Source organism: Cheilinus undulatus, linkage group 4 (genome assembly GCF_018320785.1).
Source record: "Cheilinus undulatus linkage group 4, ASM1832078v1, whole genome shotgun sequence".
Classification (NCBI taxonomy): Eukaryota; Metazoa; Chordata; class Actinopteri; order Labriformes; family Labridae; genus Cheilinus; species Cheilinus undulatus.
Window position 1 is genome coordinate 3012961 of NC_054868.1, and position 24666 is coordinate 3037626.

General features: G+C 38.9%; 1 protein-coding gene across 3 annotated transcripts in view; it reads left to right on the forward strand.

Annotated features, from left to right (window-relative positions):
* The first annotated feature begins 1318 nt into the window (after positions 1 to 1318).
* The window catches only part of zdhhc5a (zinc finger DHHC-type palmitoyltransferase 5a), a 41805-nt gene continuing 18457 nt past the window's right edge, over positions 1319 to 24666 (forward strand). For all 3 annotated transcript variants that reach the window (XR_005991842.1, XM_041786230.1, XM_041786231.1), the window contains exons 1-2: positions 1319 to 1688; positions 18472 to 20386. Coding sequence is in view for 2 of the 3 variants with exons in the window: in XM_041786230.1 (XP_041642164.1) it covers positions 20223 to 20386 (164 nt within the window). In the remaining variant the exon portion in view is untranslated. The remainder of the gene's footprint in view (positions 1689 to 18471; positions 20387 to 24666) is intronic.

Genomic DNA, 24666 nt, shown 5'->3' on the forward strand with positions numbered 1-24666 from the left:
TTAACCCCTTTAAAACCACTTTTTCTGCATGTTTTATCTCCTTTGTGCCACTCTTTTATCCATTTTTGCAACTTTTCTTGTGTTTTTGCCAGTTTTTGAAACATTTTCACTGCTATTTTTCACTTTTTTTTGCCACTTTTAACCCAATGTTGATACTTCTTCATCTCCTTTTACCATTTTTTACCCCATTTTAACCTCTTTTCACCACTTTGCTTGTCCATTATTTGTCCCTTTGTGCCACTTAACACCCATTTTTGCCACTCTCTAACTCCGTTTCACCACTTTATCTGTCCATTTTTGCAACCTTTCTGCCAACTTTAACCCTATTTTATTTTTTATTTTTTTACTAATAATGGCTGGCAAGTAAATTTCTATATAAAACGGTAAAATGTTAAGTCATTCTGAAATTATTTCAATATTAATGGTTTTGGGGTTGGGTTTAAAAGAAGACATTTTGGCTAAAGCCAACAACATCTTCTTTTCCTCTTTCTCTGAATTTAATGATCTTCTGGGGGCCAGACAGAAAGCTTTGGGGGGCCTGATTTGACCCCTGGGCCGCCAGTTGATGATCAGTGCTTTATGGAGCAACCACTGAGCTCCATGTGAGGCTTACATGGTGAAAACAGTTCCCTTTGTTTGACCTCATATGGGAAATGGGTCATCAAAAGATCATCCATTGTTTTTTCATGCCATGATTGCCCCCTTAGTTTAAGAGCTTTATGGACCAACATGCCAACTGCCAACGGGCCTCGGCACACACATAGAGTCAATCACAATCCAATTGCATGTTTGATTTCCTGGTGTGTGGGATTTCAGATTTGTTATTATTTTGGGGGATTTTCTGTGTGTTAAAGAGGAGGAGCTTTCTTCGGTGGATTTATCCTCGTAGCCCCTGCTGTCATTCTAATCTCCCCTTTGTGTATCAAGTGTGCGTCTCTCGCTGTGTATGGACACTGACAAGAACGTGCACTTTACGCACACACACGAACATACGTTTGTGTGTCAGTGTGTCACATGAGAGGATTAAAACCTCATGTCAGAGACAGCTTATGTTCCCGCCATGCTTAGTGACAATAAAACATATTACCCGGGTTTTATTATCCGCTCCCTCTCTGTCAACAGGCGCCGGGCAGAGCTGCTGTACTGGGGAATGAATTTAATCACGATTTAGTGCAATGATGACGTCCTCCCTGCTGTAGGCCGAGCAACATTTGGAGAACCAATAAAATCCGCTTGGAGCTTGATTGACAGCCCTGCTGTCGAATCAGCGCTTACCTTACCGCGACAGTTCTGCCGTTGCACCCTGGCATCAGAGTTTTGTAGTACTGACAAATATGTCGGCCTCTGGGAGCCTGCTGCCCACCTATTTTGTGGATATATGAGAAGAAGACATAACTGGGACTACATTTATTTTGGTTTTCTTATTTTTTTTACAGCAGTATTTGCGGAGCAGTCTGCAAATAGACGTAACAGCTTCAAGCTGAGGCTAGCAGTGCAGCTAACTGTAGCTAACGTTATCTTTAAATTAGCCTGGCGCTGGCATAGCTAACGTTAGCAGGATCCTCGCGGCTTGTAAGGATAATAATGGACGTGCCGAGCTGATCTTTGTGATGTTTTTACCCCGACGGATGCAACGAGACGAAGGCGGGGACACTAATTTCACCGTTTTGCTGCTGAGCCCATCACAGGTGAGCTGAATTGTTAGCCTGCTGCTAGCCAGATTAACCTGTGTAGTGTAAGGTTAGCAAATGTTAACGGACAGCTAAAACGACCCACTTTGTAGCATAGTAACTATACATAGCATTCATTTTGTCGTATGTATGATGTGTAGAAATGATCCGCTTCTTTTGTTGTGTAATTTCCGTTATGATTCTGCCGCTGTGACTCATTAACGTTAGTTGTCTCCACCCTGCTTCCATTATCTACTCGCCGATTGACCGCACTCCAATATAAGCTCATTAACGTTAACGTTACACCACTTTTTAAATTGTGGCTTCGTTTTTGCTTCTTACACCAGGTCTGCGACGTTATTTTCGTCCTCACTGGGCGTCCCCACCCCATCCTCAGCTCTACCCTGGGCTGGAGATCTTTCACACAGCGTTATGCCTTATTCCGTTTCTATAATTCGCCTGGGAACTGCTGTTTTGCTCACCGATAATGAAGCTAAGAAGCCAGTGCACCATTATATTTACACGCCGATGATCAGATTGGCTCGCGAATTAGTTCATCAGGTCTTTAGACTGGATATTGATTCGTTAACATTGACGTTGTGCAACCTTGTGACTAGATTCTTAGATGTTGAAGTGGAGTTTGGCTTGTCTTTCTCCCTGATCTATAAAGGGAATGGCACACCTCTCCTCGGCTGAATCACGTCCTCTGAGCTGTCAAATCAAACGCTGCTGGTCCGTGTGACTGAATCAATCAGGGCTGGCGTGTTACCTGGTTCCCTAGTATCTGGGAAGGATTTTATTCATGCATTTTCTCTTTTTTTTTCCCCAACATTGCTCATTCATGATCAGGAAATCAGGTGACCCTTTTGCCGGTTTGGTGCATGTGCCGTTTTAACTGCAGCGGGCCATACACACCCAGCCTCTATGCGTGGAAGTGCTGGCATTGCTGTAGGCTTCCGTAGATGTAAGAAGGTGCCATTATGTCTGTGGGGGGGGTCTGTAGCATTTACATTATTGGAGGGGAAAATCTGTTTGATGGAGCATGGATGCAACACAGTGCTTTAAATGATCAAGATGATCAGATTTTATTTAGAGATGCAATTTAATAATGCTAATGATCCTTTTCAGGATATCAGCAAATTTCAGACATTAAATACATTTATGTACACATATAGAGTTAATAAGATAGGGAATAGGGCATGGGACTTGTAGTAATGCTGCACAAATTGGTAATGGTGTGCCATTATACTTGAAAATATTGCCATTTTAATTAAATGTTATCATGGGTCTACTTTCTTGGCTGTTAAATTAATCACAAGTTAGATTAAATCGCAATATCACATGCTACAATCTTAAACTGGCAGACATTGCAATGTTTTGTTTAACCTGAAAAGTGTCTGAAATACCAGTTTGATACAGTCTTTTATTTTTTATGCTTTACACTTTATTCAAACATTCAAATGTCTTTTTTAAAAACAAAAATCCTACTTTTCTTGCTCATGCATTTATTTTTCTACATCAGAATGAGAATAATATGAGAAATGATCATCCCCTCCAATATAGCAGTTGATGTCAAATTTGCTATGTGAGCCAAAATCACAATAAGATGTATATTTTTCTAAATCTAGCCCAAGTTTAGTTATCTAATATAATATAGAATGATTTCTTGCTGATGTTTGTTGAACAGCAGATAAAATGAAGAACCCAAACAATTGCATATTAAATCGCAATCGCAATATTGTGGGAAGAAATTGCAATTTGATTATTTTTCGCAAATCGTTCAGCCCTGCTGGTAATCAAGGAAAATACAGAGAATAATGATACCCATGAAGTGTGTATTTCTCAGCTCAAAAAATACGAATATTAAGTATCATTAAGAGATACAAAACCTTAGGTTTTTACAGCACCAATTATAACTAGGGGTGCACCGATTGCAATTTTCTGGCTGATCACCGATCTTTAAAAGCCTGACCTGCCAATTCCGTTTTTGGCCGATACCCATTTTTTTTGTAACTGCCAGCATACACCTTCAATGTTCCAATCTTATTTTATTGAATAACATTGAACAGTACCCGTGAAACAATACAAACTTGTTGTTTTAACTGCACATGAGGTAGTTCTCTCAAATATAAATGAAAAGTTTAGAGCATTGCTGTCCAAACTACTTAATTATATCAGTTCCTTTAGTCTTTCATTTTTCACATTTTAGTAGGTAGCGGTAGATAAGAGCGATTTCATATGTATCGGCCAATCCTCCAAAATTAAGGAAATCGGCACAGATCGATCGGTGTACCCCTAATTATAACTAAATACCCCCCCACCACCACCACCACCACCAAGTTTTTCCTTTTTTTGAAAACAAAGGCACAAAGTGCAACAGTGGAACAATTGTAAAACTTCAAGACCTTTCTGCAGGCATATATGTAAATCTTTCAGATACTTCTCAGTACAAAAATAATTGTACTGACATTTTGGTACTTACCAGTGCCGAGTACTAGGGGTGTGAATCTTTCCTTCTCAGGACGATTTGATTCAAATCTTGATTCACAGTCTTAGAATTTGATTCTCTGATGATTCATTAAGTCACAGAACGATTTGGTCTGATGCAATCTGATTCGATTAGTTTCAGTTGAATTTGATCGAGTACAAACTGAGAAAAGAATCAAAATAATTGTCTTCGTTCCTAAATTGATCTCCAGATGTGTGAAGCCTCTCTTTTTATTATCATATCTGATGGCTTAGACATATTGATTATTTCACCAAATCAGCCTTTTTCAGCAACACCTTATGGTTGTGGATGCCATCATAACTGCAAACTTTTCCAAGTTTTATCTAAGACAACAGTGTAATATTTGGGGCTGTTCGTGCTACATTTAGTGTTAGCATCTTAGCTAAACTTTAGCTCTGTTGTCTGAACAGGTGAGATTTATGTGCTGCCTTTATACAGAATCGCTTTTCTCCAAAGCATAGATGGGCAGACACTTAGAAATGTCGACATAAGTCGACATGACTTGATTTATAAGGGAGAACAGTGTAACTGTGAAATGGTCAGTGCAAACCTAACCCTAACCCTACCTAGCAAGCACCTGTGGCTAATGTAGCTCTTGTTTAAAGGTAAAAGGTCACTGCGTGATTAAAGGCCCTGAGGCCAGGCATGGTGGAATGAGCTGGATAACAAACTGCAGAGACTCAGTGAACTAATCTCTAACGTTACAACCAGCGGATAGACAGATTTATGATTGGTTAATGATGCTCTCAGACCTTTGACATTAAGACTGGTTAACCAATTCAGATCAGTTTATCTTTACACCACTACTGACTCTGAGCACCTAATAATACCATAACTGTTCTTAGAATAATTTACAAGTTTGTTTTATTTTCATCAGATGTTCTTCATCCCTCATATTGACAATATATCAGTGCATAGATTTCATCCTCCTCTACTTTTGTCATCCTCATTATGGTTAAAACTGGAGACATGACATCTATTTTGATGTAATACTCACATAATGAGAGGCTAACTCCATGCTTTAAAATTACCAAGAGCAGTAAGTTCAATGTTTAATGAGTACGAGTGCTTAGGTTTGCAATCAGCATTGATACCTGATACTGATCAGCATTGGTGCATCCCTACCATGCACATTGGTAGTATAAACCATATACTGGCCTGAATTTTCAGTAAAACATACCATCCTGTGTAGGTGGTTATCTTGGGTTCCACACACTTAAAATGGCCCATCATGAGCCCCCAACATTTTGAATAAAGCCCGAAAATTAAACAACAACCAGACTGTCTACTTTTGGACAGTGTTCTTCACGATAAAAAAAAGTGTGTGTATTGGAGCCCAACAGATTGATCGGTGGGCCGATTAATCGGGCCGATTATAGCGTATCACAGATTAGTCAACATCGGCCGATATGTAGCCGATATATTAACCCTTAGAGCTCACGCAGCATGGATCCGTTGTACCTTTCTAATCATGTCTTCCATGCATTCGTAGCTCTTACAGAACATTTTCTAGTGAGCCCAGAACTTGGCTGACTTTCCAGAGTCTCTGAGGACAGTGTTGTCCTTTACAACAATACGTGACACAGTTTATAAAAATGTTGATAGCTTTTGAACCTTAAGTCAACGAAAAGTCATCGTTTGCTACCGTCGATGTCTCTGTAGCTCTAAAGGACGCCGTTGTAGCGAGCCCGGAACTTTGGTGACTTTTCAGGGTCTTTGGAGATTAAATCCACAACATTACATCCCATAATAAGCATCTTTTTAATCTATTTTTTATCCATTTTCGATTATGTACTTTGACTTTCTTCAGTGGGCAGCCATATTTGTTGACATGCAAAGCATTGTGGGAGTTGTTGTGGACCAGTTGCGTCTCTACTGCTTAGAGGAGTAGAGATGCAGGAGTCAAGAATAAACAATGATAAATGCAACTGTTAATTCCCATGTCCACCATTATCCGATAATAAAAGACTATTATACAGCGTTTTAACGTCGTTTAAGTTGCATCTTTGTGAAATAAACAAAGATAATATAAATATAAGAATTTGCGTTCATGTACAGTATAGCCTAAGTTTATATCCTGTGTATATCAATGCTCTTATTTCATATATCGGCCGATATATCGGTTATCAGCCAGTATATTGGATGTAAGCCGATATATTGGATATTGGCTTTTTTAGCCCCCAATATCAGTATTGGCATCAGCCCCAGAAATCCCATGTAGATCAGGCTCTAGTGTGTATGTATCCGCATTGATATCAGTATCGGTTACAGTGAGTTTGGAGATATTGGCCTATCACAATCGGATATCAGCAAAAATCCAATATTGTGCATCTCTAAATATTAGACCTATATAATCAACACCTATAATGACTGTATCTTGAGGCCCCTTGGTGCACGAGGACTCAGACAATTGGTTACCTTTGCATAATGGTAAAACCCCCTATGCTCCCATATAGCATTAGCCTCTGGTGGGGTCCCTCCTTGCAAGATTTCATCCCTGTACATAATAGCAAAAACTAAAAACTACACATACAGCTTCTTAATATATTTGCAGATTCATGATGAAATATAAAATGTTGTAATACTTTATTCAATGTTACAGTGTCATTCAGCAGACTCTTTCAAAACGACGTGCATTTGACATATTCCCCATCCTTTTTGGTAAACAACCATATTCAATTGGGTTGTCCTTTTCTTTTCAGATTTTTGTTTTTTAATTTTAGGTGAAGGTAGGATTATGGACCCAGCATTAAGAGGTGCTGCAGCATTTTTCTGACAGTACTCAGGTCACTCAAAGCAGCTGTTAGATTTTTATTGGCTGGAATGGTTTAAAGGATCTAATAGAAGAAAGAACAGACTGTGATAGGCAATGATATAAAACATCATGGTGTTTTATCACATTACTTTCTCTCATAATGTCAATAGTTGATTACTTTTGTTCCAGTTATCCCCATTATTTATTTGAGTCCACATTTATTCCCATTTTAAGTAGAAGTAGATAAAATATACTCAAATGTGGCTGATGTTGCCTTTTTTTTAATCTCTATTTGAAAATGAAACCCATTTTGATCAGTCTTAGATTTAGTATCAGTCTTCAGTAGGGCTGAGCAGTGTACAAAAATAATCTAATTACAAATGTTTTATAGCAATTGCTTTATTGAAGGGGATTACTATTATTTTTTTTTTATATGTCACTCATTTTGATTAAGAAAAACATGCATTAAACAAAAAAAGAATGATTTTTGTAAACTACTGTAAAAAAATGTGACATTTGAATGTTTGCATAATGTGCATCAAATCTCTGCAGCTGCAAATTTGATTTACTAAACTGGTATTTTGACACATTTCAAGTTAAAGAAATACTGCAACTTGTGTGATTTGTAAATTGCAGCAGGCCGTATTACGATATAATGTAATTTGCGATTAATTGCCCAGCCCTATATGCAACACACTATAAAAAGAAAGGTGTTAAATCTGTCAGTATTTGTTGTCATGTGCACTGCCTCGCTCATTGTCAACATTTTTAAAGATTTTCTAAACCTTTCAGTGTGTGCCAGGCCCTCAAACCATTAAAAATCAGCATTTTGTTGGAAGAGGAGAATCAGGCCTAAAATCTGCCTGTTTACCGTGTGTACCTCGCTTTTTTCACATGTATCACCAACAAGAACAGGCCTGAATCTCAGTGAAGCTGCCAGCTGCATCTCCTCCTCCTGTCACAGCTCAGCAGCAGAAGCAGAGACTCAGACAGGCAGACACACACACACACCCTGTACTCTGATGTTCACTTTATGGACTCAAGACTTAAACCTTTCAATCAATAAGTAGATGAGTGCACCTGTTCCAGATCGGCATGATGGATGGCCCGTATTCATACACTTTATCTATTACTGCTGCCCTCTTCTTCACCATTTGACAATCTGCCCCAATATCTTTTTAATTTAGTTCAACCTTTCCTGATGTTCATGGGGATTTTACAGCCTTTTTAAAACCTAAGAAATGAAAGATATTGAAGAAGACCACCTCTAAAAGCAAGTCTCTTTACCAAATAGCAGTGCTGGTCCTCAAGACCAGTAAAAAAAGAAAATCATGTCTCCAGTAGGATTGTCATATAAATCAGAATTTTAAACTTTGAAAGAATTCTAGTAAAAATCAAATGATAGTGACAGCTGTTTGATACCACAGAAATAAAGATAGAAGTCCAAGGCACCCAATAGTGACCCAAAAACTGCAGATAAACTATTGTGCACTGTCTTCATTGAAAAATGTGTTGAATTAAATATCAGAGCAGCTAAGGCAGTGGTATCTCTTTTTGTGATTTAAAGATATGTCTGAAGACTAGGGCTGGGCAGTTAATAGCAAATTCAATTAAATCTTGCAAAATAGTTGAAATGTGTCAAAATATCAGTTTGATACATTCGTTTTTTGCTACAGCAGAGACTTCACAGATCTTCACATTTTTTACAGTGGTTTACTAAAATCTTCCTTTTCGTGTTTTATGTTTTCCTTAATCAAGATGAGGAACATAAAAATGATAATGCCCTTTAATAAAGCAAATGACAACACATTTTCAAAATGAGCCAAAATAATTAGTTAATTCTGTCTAAAACTGATGAAGCTCCACCCCAGCTGCCTCCTTTTAAAGCTTAAATCTTGTTGCACCCTCATATTCAGATTTGTGCTACTATGGATTGATTGCTTCTGAATAATTTAATCGTTTTCAATACACATTGTCTTAAATGTGTGTATCGATGTGGGGATATCTAGCCATGTACTCCCTGCAAAGTCAAAGCAGCTGTTTGACTAACCCAGGGAGAATCTTTAGCCTTCTCTGCCAAGTAAAACTCTAGTAGATCTATTTTGCAACTAGAAAAGCACTCGGAGAGCACAGGCCTCCGCCATTAGCCCAATCTCCCAATAGTGAAGAATCCTTTAAAAAATTCCTGGATCCGTCCCCATGTGCCCCACACCACGGCATTCGCCGATAACTTTCTCCCCGGTGGGGTGGAAACACGGTGGGGCAAAGCATTGGCTTCGCCACAGGTGGACTGTCATGGTGGAGGCATTGCCTGCTGGTGCCAACAGACACACTGACAGTCTCACCCATGGTCTCACTGGATGACTGGAAGTCATGGCAGAGGGTGAATATTCCTCTATTCCTCCCAGCATTGTGAGTATTCTCACTACAATTCGCTGTCTTTCTCTCTGTTACGCTTCGACTTGTCTCCTCGACCGGGCATGCGTCTTTCAAACTCTATAAACTCCAAAACTTTGAATAGAAACACACCCAAAATGCTGCTGTGATTGAAGTTACTCATGTCCGCCATCTCCTGGTGTAAAGTGGTAACAGCACAGACCTCCGCCATTAGCCCTACCTCTCAATAGTACAGATGGTACAGAATCATTAAAAAAATTCCTGGATCCAGCTCACTCCCAAAATCTAATCAGTTCTTCCTTATGCCATTTCTGCCTTTTCCTGAAAATTTCATGAAAATCCGTCCACAACTTTTTGTTATGTTGCTAACAAACTAACAAACAAACTAACCACCCGATCACATAACCTCCTTGGCAGAGGTAATTAAATGGTTAAATGTATGATGAGTGTTCCTGGCTGAATGTAGGCTACGGTATGGAATGATTTGTTGCTTGAATTTGTTGAAAACACGTAAGATGTAACCTTGCAACGCAGATCTATAGGCCTGTTTCCTTGTTTTTCACTGACCATTCCATCTTGCAAAGCTCCCGTCTGAACCGTTTGGACCTGGTTAGAAAGTAACAGGACCAATTAGTGTTGAGGGGCAGTAGTTTTGGGCGCAGCAGAGTCCTGATGTAATGGCGGACGAAATTAGCGTGGATGCTGCTAAAGCGCCCGTTTTATCAGAACTTGACAAAATTTCTTCGTTAGAAGAAGAACAAAGAACAGCAGTGAGTTGTTTTCTTTTCAAAAACAACAATAGTCGTGTACTGACATGTCTACAGTCGCCATGGTTCGTGTTATACAGATCTCTAACTCCTCGGTCGCGGCTATGGGACGTGTTTTGTTGCTCTGATTGGCCCATAGAGATGTGTCAGACAGAACATTCATCCAGTCACACTCGGAGTTTTTTCAAAGGCTCTGCCCTTTCCAAGTTGCTTAGTATTGAAGGTTTTCCAGATGGATGTTTGAAACAAATCCATCTGGCTTGTCAGGTTACATAAGATGAGGAACCTAAGAATATTTGCATATTAAATCGCAATTACAGTAATTTTGCAAATCGTTCAGCCCTATGAGATAATTAACGCAGCACACCACACACTAACAGATTAATTCACCAACAACTAGAGCTATGACTCTCTAATCTTGAAACCTGACAGTCAAATGTGACTTTAAACAAACTTAATGTGGCTGGCTGTTAGCTGCTACATCTGTTGTGGCAGTGATCCCAGTCCAGCTCCTTTCCTTGTCAGTCAGATCATGGTTTGTTTTACAGGACACACTGTAGTAGCACTGTGTTGCCACTGATCAACAAGTTGCTCCTCCATTTATGACATCCATTGACTTTAAGTGCCGTGTTTACTACTGCTGCCATGGCTGTGTTTCCTTCTTCTCTACCTCGGAGTAAAGGTATATGTTTGGACTGTACAGATTCAGTGTAGGTCTTTAGATGGGGGGCAGATTGCACCGAACAAATACATAGCTAGACTGTTCCCAGCTAAAACGTCTCCTGTTTGGGAACACTTTGTTTCACAGTGAAATACAATGGTGGACAAAGATGAGGACAAGACAGAGGCAGTGCAGACTTCTTCAGTGGGTGTGACGCTGACAGCATGTTCATCGTATCAATTAAAGGATTAAAAATGGCACCATCTTCCACCCTCTTCTGCTGCTCAGATCGGCTGTGAAAAGAGCTCCCAATCTTTGTAGTCGGTCTGATTGGTTAAAAATTATCCAGTGGCTATCAATTTATTAATGAAAATAAATAACCCAATTCCTACTATTTTGCATGATTTATTAAAGAACTTTTTGGTGGGAGGATGTATCATTATTCTTAAATTTAAACTTATTTATTTAACACATTTTATCTCTTATAAATTTAAGAAAAATCAGTAGGCCTGGGTGCCAAAACTGTTGATTCTTTGTACAAGGGTTGTTTTTAAGTTCCCTATTACCGGGAAAAATAAAAATCTGTGGTTCATTTCTTTTTTCAGTCATACCAAAACATACCAAACTGTGACTTCAAAAACAAGTTACTTGCCAAAAATTTTACACCCCTAGTTTCACATAATGATCCATGGAATGGGAGCATGTGACTTGGCCCTTAAAATAAGTGATGTTACCATTTAGAGTATTTGAGTTTCTCCTTTCTTTTATAAAATTATTGTGATAGAATCTGTTGTTTTGGCTTCTGTAAGATGGGAAGATAAAATAGGATGTGACTGTTTTTTTTAACCCAGAAAGGGATAAGCCAGGAGCATGGCAGGGGAACAGCAATTTGTTTGTAAAGATTTGTTAGTTAACTGAAAACTGAGTGTATTTTGGAATTGGACATTTGATTTTTTTTTTTTTTTTATCCTGAGTAAAATTCACCATCCGTGTGACACAGTGGCTGCTTTGATATTAGACTTTGTGTTTGTTAATTGACGAGAGCAAATTACTGTTACAGATGAATATGCAGAAATAACCACATCTTTTGCATAAATCAAACAAAATGTTAGAAATTAAGACTTTCTCCATGTTGTTGCGCTTTTTTTCTTTAGCAGCACTCGCTTTGTTTTGATCAGCCATCACTGAGCTAAAATGCAAGTATGTTTTTGTCTGTCAAAACGTTGGTACTTTTAAATGTTCAAATAACGGATATCTAGTTTCATTCAAAGCACAGTAGGGCTGGGCAATTAATCAAAAATTAGATTAAAGCAATAGGGCCTGCTGCAGTTGTCCAATCGCAGAAGATGCAATATTCCTTTAACCTGAAATTTGTGTCAAATAGCATTTTAAAAGTTTTTTTGCAGCAGCAGAGATGTTATGCATTACAGATCATGCAATCATCCACAGGCAGTTTTTTTTTTAGAATAGTCTAAAAAATTCCTACTTTTTTGAACATTTTTCTTACTAAATATGAAAATGACATAAAAATTGTAACTCCCTTCAATACATCAATTCCTATACAAATTGCCATACAAGTCAAAATCATAGTCTAGTTTTATCTAAAGTTGTGTTGGTTATTATATAGAATAATTTATTGCTTGTGTTTGTTGGAAAAAACATTATGTAAGGAACTTAAGAAATAAATGCATACTAAATCGCAATTGCAATACTGGGGGGAAAAAAATTGCAGTTAGATTATTTTCCCAAATTGTTCAGCCCTAAGCACAGGGTGTCAAAAAATTCCTTGAGTATCAACCACTTTGGCAATCTTAGTTATGTAATTAAAATAACTAACTTTGAAGCAAGGTGACTCAAGAAGGACGCAGAAAATTCTCAGCAAATCAGTTTTACTTTCCTTCAGCTAGCATTGTAGCATGTATAGACCACGTTTACACCATCGTCACGTGACAGGGTCTTTTTAGTCATAATCCCAGTCATCACACTATATGTGACAGACTTAAAATAACAAAAGCAGCCAGTATCTTCATCCGAAACCTTTGTATGAAATTACTGAAAAAAGTCAGCTGCTCTAGCTGCTGTTGTTACTGTATGCTGTTTGAAGCGAGGTGCCTGGACCTTCAGTGTCCAGAACCCCTCTGAGTCTTTACCATGGACCTCCATGTGTTTGAGTCATTGTTAATTCTTCTTTAGAAAGTCAGAGTCATGAAACCATCAGCCAATGAACTCTGATTTTTTCCTCTAATTGCTTCTCCTGCTCTCTCTCATCAACTCCCCAGCTTACTTGTTGACCTCCCTCCTCTCACTCTCACCTTTTTAATTAGTGTTGAAGCAGACGACGCTAATTTGTTTCAACTGAAGATGTTCACCCTTTGTCTTCATGTTGTTACAAGAAGCCCTCATTACTTCCTACTTATGAAAAAAGGAGTGAGGAAATTAGTGTTGAAGCTGCGTATATTTGACAAATCAGTAACTCTTAAACCTTTTTGCTCTACCTGGATTCTCCCTCCCTAACAGATATTTCTCTTATAAGATCTGTAAAATTAAAACAAATTTGACCCTTGATCAGGATTTTAGCTCCTCACAATGAATCAAAATGATAGATTATAACATTGATGATAAACATGTAACACCCCTACAAAACTGCTTGCATATTTAATCACTTCTTAAAGTAACAGGAAGTGGCTGGAAGGATTTTCTGCTTCATTTTGTAGTCACTCCCTGCAGCTCCAACCTATTTTTGTTAAATTTTTACATATACACGTGGACAAAATTGTTGATACCCCTCTGTTAATGAAAGAAAAACCCACAGTGGGCACAGAAATAACTTGAATCTGAAGTGATAATAAATAAAAATTCAGTTGAAATCAGACATTGCTTTTGAACTGTGGTTCAACAGAATTGTTTTAAAAAGCAAACTCATGAAACAGGCCTGGACAAAAACGATGGTACCCCTAGAAAAGATTGAAAATAATGTGACCATAGGGACATGTTCAACCAAGTTGTGTCCTCTAATTAGCATCACAGGTGTCCACAAACTTGTAATCAGTCAGTCGGCCTATTTAAAGGGTGACAAGTAGTCACTGTGCTGTTTGGTGACATGGTGTGTACCACACTAAACATGGACCAGAGGAAGCGAAGTAGAGAGTTGTCTCAGGAGATTAGAAAGAAAATTATAGACAAGCATGTTAAAGGTAAAGGCTATAAGACCATCTCCAAGCAGCTTGATGTTCCTGTGACTACAGTTGCACATATTATTAAGAAATTTAAGATCCACAGGACTGTAGCCAACCTCCCTGGACGTGGCCGCAGGAGGAAAATTGATTTCAAATCGAAGAGATGGATAATACGAATGGTAACAGAAGAGCCCAGAACAACCTCCAAAGACATTAAAGGTGAACTCCAAGGTCAAGGTACATCAGTGTCAGATCGCACCATCCGTCGTCGTTTGAGCCAAAGTGGACTTCATGGGAGACGACCAAGGAGGACACCACTGTTGAAAACAAATCATAAAAAAGCAAGACTGGAATTTGCCAAACTGCATGTTGTCAAGCCACAAAGCTTCTGGGAGAATGTCCTATGGACAGACGAGACAAAACTGGAACTTTTTGGCAAGGCACATCAGCTCTATGTTCACAGATACAAAAATGAAGCATACCAAGAAAAGAACACTGTCCCTACTGTGAAACATGGAGGAGGCTCTGTTATGTTCTGGGGCTGCTTTGCTGCATCTGGCACAGGGTGTCTTGAATCTGTGCAGGGTACAATGGAATTTCAAGACTATGAAGGTATTCTAGAGAGAAATGTGCAGCCCAGTGTCAGAAAGCTTGGTCTCAGTCGCGGGTCATGGGTCTTGCAACAGGATAATGACCCAAAACACACAGCTAAAAACACCCAAGAATGGCAAAGAGCAAAACATTGGACTATTCTGAAGTGGCCTTCTATGAGCCCTGATCTAAATCCTATTGAACATCTGTGGAAAGAGCTGAAACATGGCGTCTGGAGAAGGCACCCTTCAAACCTGAGACAACTGGAGCAGTTTGCTCATGAGGAGTGGGCCAAAATACCTGCTGAGAGGAGCAGAAGTCTCATTGAAAGTTACAGAAATGGTTTAATTGCAGTGACTGCCTCAAAAGGTTGTGCAACAAAATATTAAGTTAAGGGTACCATCATTTTTGCCCAGGCCTGTTTCATGAGTTTGTTTTTTAAAATAATTCTGTTGAACCACAGTTCAAAAGCAATGTCTGATTTTCATTGGTTAATTTTCATTAAATTTTTATTTATTATCACTCTTGTCAGATTCAAGTTATTTCTGTGACCATTGTGGGTTTTTCTTTCATTAACAGAGGGGTACCAACAATTTTGTCCACATGTGTATTGGGTCTGGTAATGCATATTTTATTTTTGTCTATATTCGTTATGCCATTATCTCCAAACTCAATTTAGCTGATACCAATACAGATGTATTAGGGTTTTATTGATAAAGAACAACAAGTCTCTCCCATGCCAGAATGAAACTGTTCCTCCTATGGTGACCATCCGCTTGTCTTTAAAAAAAAACGTAAAACAAGACCAACAACATTTAATCTAATAGAAACATTTTATTGAATCATTTCAAGCCCACAGTCTCAGTGAAACGCTCTTTCTAAACTGTAAAGCAGCTGCCTTTGCCTGCTGTAGTGAATTGCTACAACCATGCTGCTATAATGCCTTTTAAACCTTAATATGAAAAAACAACAGTGATCTGATAACATTGATAGCCCCTTATAAAACAGCATGGCTAACATTAGCTACAGTCTGCAAAGGCCACACCTTTTACCCACTACTGCTATCTGAATGGTAAATAGTTGTCAATTTAAACTGTTTACTGCTTTCTTTCTAAACTTAACTGTGATTTAATCAGATTTTAAACTATTTGCCTTAGAATGATACAAGACTACACTAAAAGATGTTTTATTAGTCACATATAGAAATTTAGTAATGGAAAACTGAGAGAAAATGCACTTTAACTCATATTTAGGTGTTACAACCCCCATTCTCTTACTGAGAGAAGTCTGTCATGGCATACTCAATTATAGGCCAATATTTAGGCATGGGTACCAAATTCAGTACTATTATAGGTACCAATTCCATCTGTACTTCCGAGTACTGTTTCACGTAAAATCAAACAGTACCATGTTTTGGTACCTAAATGCATCCTTGTGACTGCAACAGAGTGGAGGAGTAGTCAATTTTCCATGCCGGATGCAAACGCAGCATTGCACGCACGTGAGTAATGACGTCGGTAGCAGCAAACCAAATCATCAAAACAAGCATGGCTGATCGGAAGCAGTGGAAGGTAGCGCTCCACTTTTCAAAATACGCTGCAGGTTACCCTGCAGTAGTAGTGACATGGAGTTCAGGGTTTACTACAGCAAAATGTCTAATCTCTGAAGCAGTGTGATGATTGATGATTCAGATCAGCTTCCGCTGTTTCCTGCCCCCCCCCCCCATAAGCCATGGAATTATAGTAGATAAAGGGATACGTTTGTTTGCTCGGTCACCTAACAGACACTAAATTACGCACGGTGCAGACTGCCCAGTGTGACTGCGTCCTAAAAGTTGCTCTCTACCTCTCCAACTTGGCACAGCTGGTGCCGTATGAAGCGCTCTGTCAGGATGGATGGACCCAGAGTGATTTCTGAAGGAATGACAGAGCCACAGGCTTGTCCTCTCTGCTTATTTTCACCGCAGGATGAAACAATTTACCACTTTCTGTTAACTTTTTGCAGTAAATACAAATATAACGTAACAGACCCAGTGTGTGACAGTCATGCTTCTGCATGGACGGTCACATGATCGATTGATGAGTGAGGAGCAGACTCTGCTTTTACCAGGGAAAGATGACATCTTAGTTTTGTTGGTAAAAGAACTGCATGAGGAAAGAAGATGTGCAGTACACATAGTTCATGGTAGAAGTAGTTTGTTTTCTTTCATTGAATACTTTAATTGGTAAAATACCTTTATTTATTTATTTCTTTAGATATTTTGACTCCATACTCCATTGTTCATTTGTTTTAAAACTATTCTCCCTCCATGGACCCCAACACACATTTTTCCAAGAGGGTAAATTAGAGGAAAAGGAGGTAGTGGGGCTGGGGTTTAATTTGTGCAGTATAAAGAAAAACCACTGGGTAGCGATAGTAGTTCAGGATTTCCATGTTGGGGTAATTTTCTTAAAACACTTGTGATGTTACTTTACAAATGGTGTATGATGTTGTTTTGATAGATTTGATAGTGCTTTGATATTGAAAATTCAGAAGTTTTGAGGTTATATAACATTTATTATTGCATATTATTCACACTCAAAAGTGCTGAAAATGGGCACCGTTTTGTACCGGTATCGGTTCACAGGTACTGGGAATCGGTACTATTCCGGTTCAGATGTAAAAGGTACCCGTCCCTACACATTTTATGCAAATACATTTTCAGACTAACAAAAATATGTGCCCCTGGCCTGTCCACAATCTCCCCCCCTCTCCACCTTTCAGAAAACGTGTGCTGAAATAAGCTCTTCACTTCTCAGATTTTCCCCTCATGATGTCATGTGGAGAGTCAGTACAACCCCCAGGTTCGGTTGGCCCTCCCCTTTGCAGCTGAGAGGAGGATCAGGAGAACCACATCCATTAAGCCACATCTATTTCCTGAGAGGGGCATGGCCATGGGTGGAGTCAGACAGCTCATTAACATTTATAGCCACAGAAAAAGCTCCTTCTGAATAGGGCTGAAGCAACAAACTTCACAGTCATGTTTTGGGGACCTCTGAGACCAATTTAAACTTGTCTTTAAGGGGTAAAATATGTGACCTTTAATGTCTGAGTTTGAGACCACAGAAGGATGATTTTGTAAGTCTCTCTTTGTTCTATGTCTCCTGACATGGTCATTCACAATAAAAGCACTCAGCCAAAATAGCAGCTAAAGACTTACTGTGAAGAACTTGCCAGAAATTGTGTGTTTATTATTGATTCAGCTTGGCTTTAGAGGTGATGCAAGTGATTGTACAGAACAACCGTGTTTACAGCTGCTTCTCAAATCTCATTTAACACCACGGCCTGCTTCGTCATGGATTTTAAACATGGGATGCCTCAGTCAAAACTCACTTTAATCACATTTTAAGCTGTCAGGATGGTCAGCTCAGAGCTTGAGTTAAAGTCTAAGCTAGAATGAGCACTCTTGCTTTTTGTGGCTGTTGGAGAGGGAGAGAACACAAGTTTAACTAATTGTTGTTCTGCATGGCAATCACATCTGCTGCCACCCGCTCCTCCTGGCTCTGACACGAGGACAAGCGGGTTACAGTGGATATACTTAGCAACAAATAAAAATGTGGCAGTCAGGTTTCAGCTCCTGAGTCCCAGTTCCTGAGTTCTTGGTCCTTCTGGAAATTTGCACTAGAAAAGCCCTCAAACATTTGTCCTCCAGTGTGTAAGCCACAGACTCTGTTAACACGAATAAGGAAGTCCAAGTTTCCATCATAATTGTTATCAGCACCGGTGATTGTTGGGGCTTGTTTTAGTTTCAGCAACAACGGCCCAGAACACAAGTGTTGGTGAGCTGTTAAAGCATGAGAAATCTTAGGATTATTTGTACATATAAGGCATCTTTTGGTCTGACTATGAATGTGCCTACAGTGTGAGCTCTTTCACCAACTCTTCCTTTTTCTCTTCACGTCCTAGGTGCAGCGCCCTGACCAACTATCAGACTGCATCCACCGTTTTTAAACCCATGACAGCCATCTTTTTTTTCATCCATGAAATTAAGCTTTTCCAAGTAAAAAGGAAAACAATCTCTGGTCTGAATTCAGTAAGGACCTAAAAAATACTCTGGATAAAAATGGCCCTGAGAGTCTCCATGGTCAGCACATAAAGGGCGTGCTTTTTCACATATTTGCTGAGGTTATTTTTGCTCTGGAGAGTCTGAATCCTCTGAGGAATTGTTGTGTGAGGGCGTTATCCAAGCCTCAGTGCTCTCCGCTGGGGAAGGAAGCCGAGGGAAGGCCCTGGAGAAAACGGCCTATTGCTGGAAGGCCAAGAGTTACATAACCAACCGTCCACTAAGCGGAGGAAACTGAGATGTTACATCGCTGGGTGATAAATTAGATATGATTATTATCTATTCGCTCTTTCTGTAGCTCTTCTTCAAACCGTACATGGATACTGATGGATGCTTTGCTGGGTTATCCCTCACATGCTTTGGAAAGATCCCCTCTATCACTTCCTGCTTTTTGTTTTCCAATCACATCCTGGGTGCAGCAGGCAGGTGAGCTGGTCTGAATCAGCCGCCGCCGGGGTTTAGGGATGCCCCGGCACAGGAAAACCAGGCTGCTCCACTGGCCCGCTAACAGACTCCTGATTCTAATACGAGTCCTGGACTGAAAGCAGATCATCTCCTCCTCTGACGGAGAGCAGGAAGGACAGGGTGTTGTTTTTTTTTTTTTGTTTGTTTTGTTTTGTTTTGTTTTAGTTTTAGTTTTTTTAATTTGCAAGACATTTCCTTTACACACTGTTGATCCTTGGATGAGTTTAAATCCCCAAACATTTCACAGCATCTTCATCTACAGTTCTTTTTGCTTTGGATTAGGAGAGTCGAAGAGGTGGAAAAACAGAAAGCTTAATCAGATAATCTTTTTGGGCTTCATTTAATTTCACTGCAGTCGTTTTTAACTGGTCTACCTCTGCCAACTCTTGTACCTCAGTTAACTCCTAACTTTTGACTTAAACTGGATCAGTTAAAATCAGGCACACGATTGATCATTTAATCTTTGTCAGACTCTTATGACTAAATCATTTATAATCTAAATTAGTGTCTTTTACAGTGGATTCCTTATGCTTTTTTACGTTAAATGTCAATCTTGATTTTTTTTTAATTGTACTACTATGATTTTTATTTCACGGAGCCTTGCTTCACAAGGCTGCACATGAAACACAAGTTTCCTTTTTAGAACCACCATATTTGTCAGTTTTGTATGTTCTCTTTTGCTTGTAACTGATCGTATTATTGGGTAGGCAAGAATCAAATCAGCAGTCTGCATTTATCTGTAATTCTTGAAGAGATTGCCCAGACGCCTCTTCCTTCTTTACATCAGTGGCTTATTTGTTCATCCCGCCTTCCCACCTGTTTTTTTCTGGCTGACAGAAAAACCACGGCCTTTGCATCAGAGCGACCTGTAAAGCTTCTTTAAATCTGAACACACACCCACAGGGTTGATCAGGATTGACCTGAGAACTGAAGAGAACAAGCTTCACCTCCCATCCAAGTGATGCACAGGAATGTGTTCCTACTTTTTACATAAAGAATCATCAACAATTATTTTTTCTGCACCATCATTTTTACCATCAAACCACTTAAAAGACCTAAAGATACATTAAACTCTGAATGAAATATCCCTTGGATTAGCTGACATACTCACTGCCACTGACAGGAAGTGATGCCAGGTGGCAGCAGTAAGAGTGGTGGGCGGGGTCCATCCTCCTCGCCCCTCCCCCACACTGCTGTCCCACCCAGTAGACCTCTGCGACCCTCCCGCTACGTTCCAGTGTCGGCAGCAACTTTCTTCCTGGTTGGCTCCACCACGCTTTTCTTCTGCTTCACGTAAGTAATACTGTATGGATATTTTAAAAAGCTGTAACGATAGTTTATCAATTAATGGTTTACTTAGTTTTTGTGGTAGTTCTATGATGCAATTTCAACCTCCGGCTTCTGCTACATTCAAAGCAGATGTGTGGACTTATTTTGGCTTCCAAAGCATTAAAGACAGTGCAGGTTTAGACAAGAGTCAAGTTGATCGCAAGATATGCCACGCAAAAGTAAAATACTCAGACAACATGATGAATGTGCACGCTCACAGCTAGTCATCGTAGCGATAGCATCACAGCTAACAGCTAAAATGCTGCCTGTCAACAGACTCTGAAATGAGCCTGTTTAAGCTAGCGCTGGTCCCTACTCATACAACCAAAATTCCAAACTCAATACTTTATTTGTACAGACCTTCACCGTCTCAGTGTGGTTAAAAATGATGGCTTCTATAATATGATAAAAACACTGTAGCCAGTTCATGCCCTCCCCACAACACAGTCCACCAGTCCTTAAAGCTGGATGTGAGGACCAGTTTGTCTCAGTCTCCTTCCACAAACACCTTGACTTTAAGTAAGTATATGTACAAACTAGGGCTGGGCAGTTATGACAAAAATCAAAACACGATAAACTGAACTTTTTACCACATCGATTACGATTAATGAATGTAGGAGCCAAACGTGTAAGTTTTGGAGATGCCTTTGGGTGTAGGTGGGTTTGGTTTACGCATGGATTAATGGGTGTGGTTTTAGGTGGCACAGCGGTGATCAGTTAATTTACTTCACCTGTGCACCTGTGGTGTGCTTCTGTTGGAAGTTGGAGTGGGGTGAGCACAGGGAGGACATTTTCTGTTGACTGCATGTTCTAGGTTAGAATTTGACCTATTATCAGATTTTTGTTCAGTAAAGTTGTTCAATGGTAAGATGCAGCGCTATGTAAATAAACTGGGTTTGGTGTGATAAAGTAGCGAGTGCGCATCATCACTTTGACTCCCGTGTTTAGCCTGCAGCGGCTTTAATTTTGGATGTATCGGCCGCTATAATGAATGATTGTTCCACCCAAGGTGATAATAGTTTTGGATTTTTTATTAGTTTTTATTTTGATTTCATTTTAACTTTCTGTGTTCGATTTCAGTTTAGTTTTTATTAGTTCTGACTGCTGGTTTGTTAGTTTAGTTTAATTTTTATTTTGCAAAAATGCTTCATTTTAGTTTAGTTTTTATTCATTTTAGTTTTTTAAGAATCGGGCTAAGTGAGCATCATTCACTTCTAAAAACATATTTAAACAGTCAACTCTTTATTTATCATTTATTTATTTAATAATGATGTTTAAATACAACTCCAGACATTAAACTACCACTGTGTAAAGTCTTAACCAATCAGATCAGGTAATTTTACACTCCACAGACTTGGATGTAGGTGCCAGTCAGTATGGTTGTGTCAAAGACTAAAACTGAAGATGTTTTGTCTGTATTTTAGTTAGTTTTATAAGCGCACTATACAGTTTTAGTTATTTTCAATTTTTTGGTAAAACTTAGTTTTTATGTAGTTTCAGTTAACTAAAACTATTTTTGAGTTTTAGTTTTTTAGTTAGTTTCATATGACTAAAATTATTTTTGAATATTAGTTTTAGTTATTTAGTTAGTTTTAGTTAACTACAATGATTTTTGAATATTAGTTTTAGTTATTTAGTTAGTTTTAGTTACCTAAAATGATTTTTGAAATTTTAGTTTTAGTTATTTAGTTAGTTTCAGTTAACTATAACAACCTTAGTTCCACCCTAACCTCCTACTCAATTTGTTCTGAAAATACTTGGATGATTTTAAAACAAATAAATGAAAGGAACATGCACAGAATAACAATTTTTGGTTTATTTATTGAAACATGTTAAATCAAAACACACATGAAAATCTTTTTGTAAAAATTCAAATTTTCCAACTAAAGTAGAAAATTAACAACTTGTATTTCTTGCTAACAAAATAAATCATTTTTATACTGTTGTATTAAAAGTAGAAAATAATTTTGCTGCTTACATTGCACAGTCAGCTCCGTGCTTGAGTTTTAGTGGACTGGATGGGAATGAACACATGACTAGTACTTCTCTTCTCTTGGGTTTACAACAGACTACATGCCTCGCAACTCCTGGCTTCATCACCTCAGCTCTGCAAACATGCTGTCTAAAAAGAGGCTGATACAGACTGCATGATTTTTAAAACTGAAGGAGAGGGATTTATTTTGTCTAATTTTGGTTTTTCTGTTTTTTTTAAGATGAAGAATTTAACCACTGTGTGCAGCTGCACAGACTCTCATAGAGTTCAGCCCTGCCCGCACCTCTGACTAGTTTTACCACTTTATAACTATTCAAAAAAATATAGTTACTTTCACTTAGTGCAGTGTTTGGTTAAATCAGACAAGAATCAAAAATCCACTTAAAGTGGTCTAAACAGCTGACAGACCTGAGCAGTCAAAAAACAAACATGAATTCAAAAGACTGATTTCAAATAACCTCAGTTCCACTGAAAACAGCTTTAATAGTCAAAAACAAATCAATTTAAAAATGAATTTGAAATATTACATTCCCACTTAAAGTGGTATAATTAGCTCACAACAAAAACTGAACTCAAAAAATGAATTCAAAACATCCCAGCTCTACTTTCAAGTGGTGTCAACAGTTTGACTTGAATAGGCTCAGGATCAAATCGGAGAATTGGACTAAACTGGTCACATAGTCATACTGTCTAAAAAAGGATGGGCACAGTAATCCAGGTGGTTTTAAAGTTTGAGTTTGTGCAGAACTTTTGTAACAACACAACAAGAGAACAGGGGTTCAAACTGGACTGAGTTTTTCCACATATAAACAGACTTTTCAGGCCTTCAGCCTCCTGAGAGCCCCTGACAGAATGCCAAGTCAGTGGTGTTGTAGACTGTCATCACTAATCTAGCTGACACCTCGCTCTAGAGTGTGTATGTGTGAGAGATAAAGAAGAAATGTTGGTGAGTGCTGGGGTGTGTAAAGGGCCGCCTGTGGGGGAGAACATGTACGAGGTGAGAAAGTCAGATTGGCTGGTGTGTGTGCCTGTCAGTGTGCATATGTGAGAAAATGTAATCTGTGTGTGTGTGGTCAGCGTGGTGGGCAGTCAGCTCTGTGCTTCAGATTAGCGAGGAGAAAATAGGCCAACATCTGTCACCCTGACAAAAGCCCATCATCCACTCTCTGTTTGTTCTTGCTCGATGCAGCCTGTCATTTCTCTCTCACTCACTGAACATATAGAAACCTCCATGCTGGCCATAATGCAGAAGTGCAGTGTCATAATCCTCCTCTTAACTTTTCTTAATGGAGTAAACATATTGTCAGAAATAGTGAAATGGTATTGCAGTGCCAGCTGGGGGTTGTTATTAAGGATGTTCCCAGGCCGCTAATTCACTATTCAGCTTAACAACTAGTATGCTCAGAAAACCGTCAACCTTAACACAGGGTCATTGCATCAGTGGGTATGATGTAAGGCTGCTATGCCAGTTACAGTGTGGCTAAAGTTAGCAGCTAGCCTCCATTTCTCTTTGCAGATTAATATTGTGCTTGATGTGCTTACCCATCACTTCATCTGAGTCATTATATATAAGTATAACCCTTAACAGCCTACATTAGGGATGCACGATATTGGATTTTTGCCGATTGTGGATATTTACAGATTACGGATATTTAACTATGCTTTTTGGACAAGAAATTTCAGTCCTTTTGGACACACTTTAAGGTTTGAGGATGACCAAGGAAAGAAACCTTAGTCCTTAAAAAACAATTTAAAGTTTAAAGAATGAGGATGAATAAAGAAAAAGACCTCCACTGACGTAGGTCTATTGGTTCAGCCTAAAATTCAGTAATTTATTAGTATACATTAACAAAACTTAGAGTGGTATTTGATGAAATAAATGGGCAGCATATCGGATGTAAATATCAGCAGAAATGTTGACATCTGACACCAGGTTACATTTGTGAAATGCTTACCTCTTATGAGCCAGTCTTAGATCCTCGGGCGGGGGCTTCCTGGTCATTCCAAAGTCAAGGCTGAAATCTAAAGAAGACAGGGCATTCGCTGTCAGGGCCCCTTGACTTTGGAACGACCTGCCCGAGGAGATAAGGCTGGCAGATTTGGTACCATCTTTTAAATCACTCCTTAAAACTCACTTTTACAGACTTGCTTTTATGTGATGTCCCTTTTAACTATTTATCTACTTTATTTATTCACTTTTATTTACTCTTCTACTCCTATTCTTTTTATAATTTTACACCTTTTTTATCAT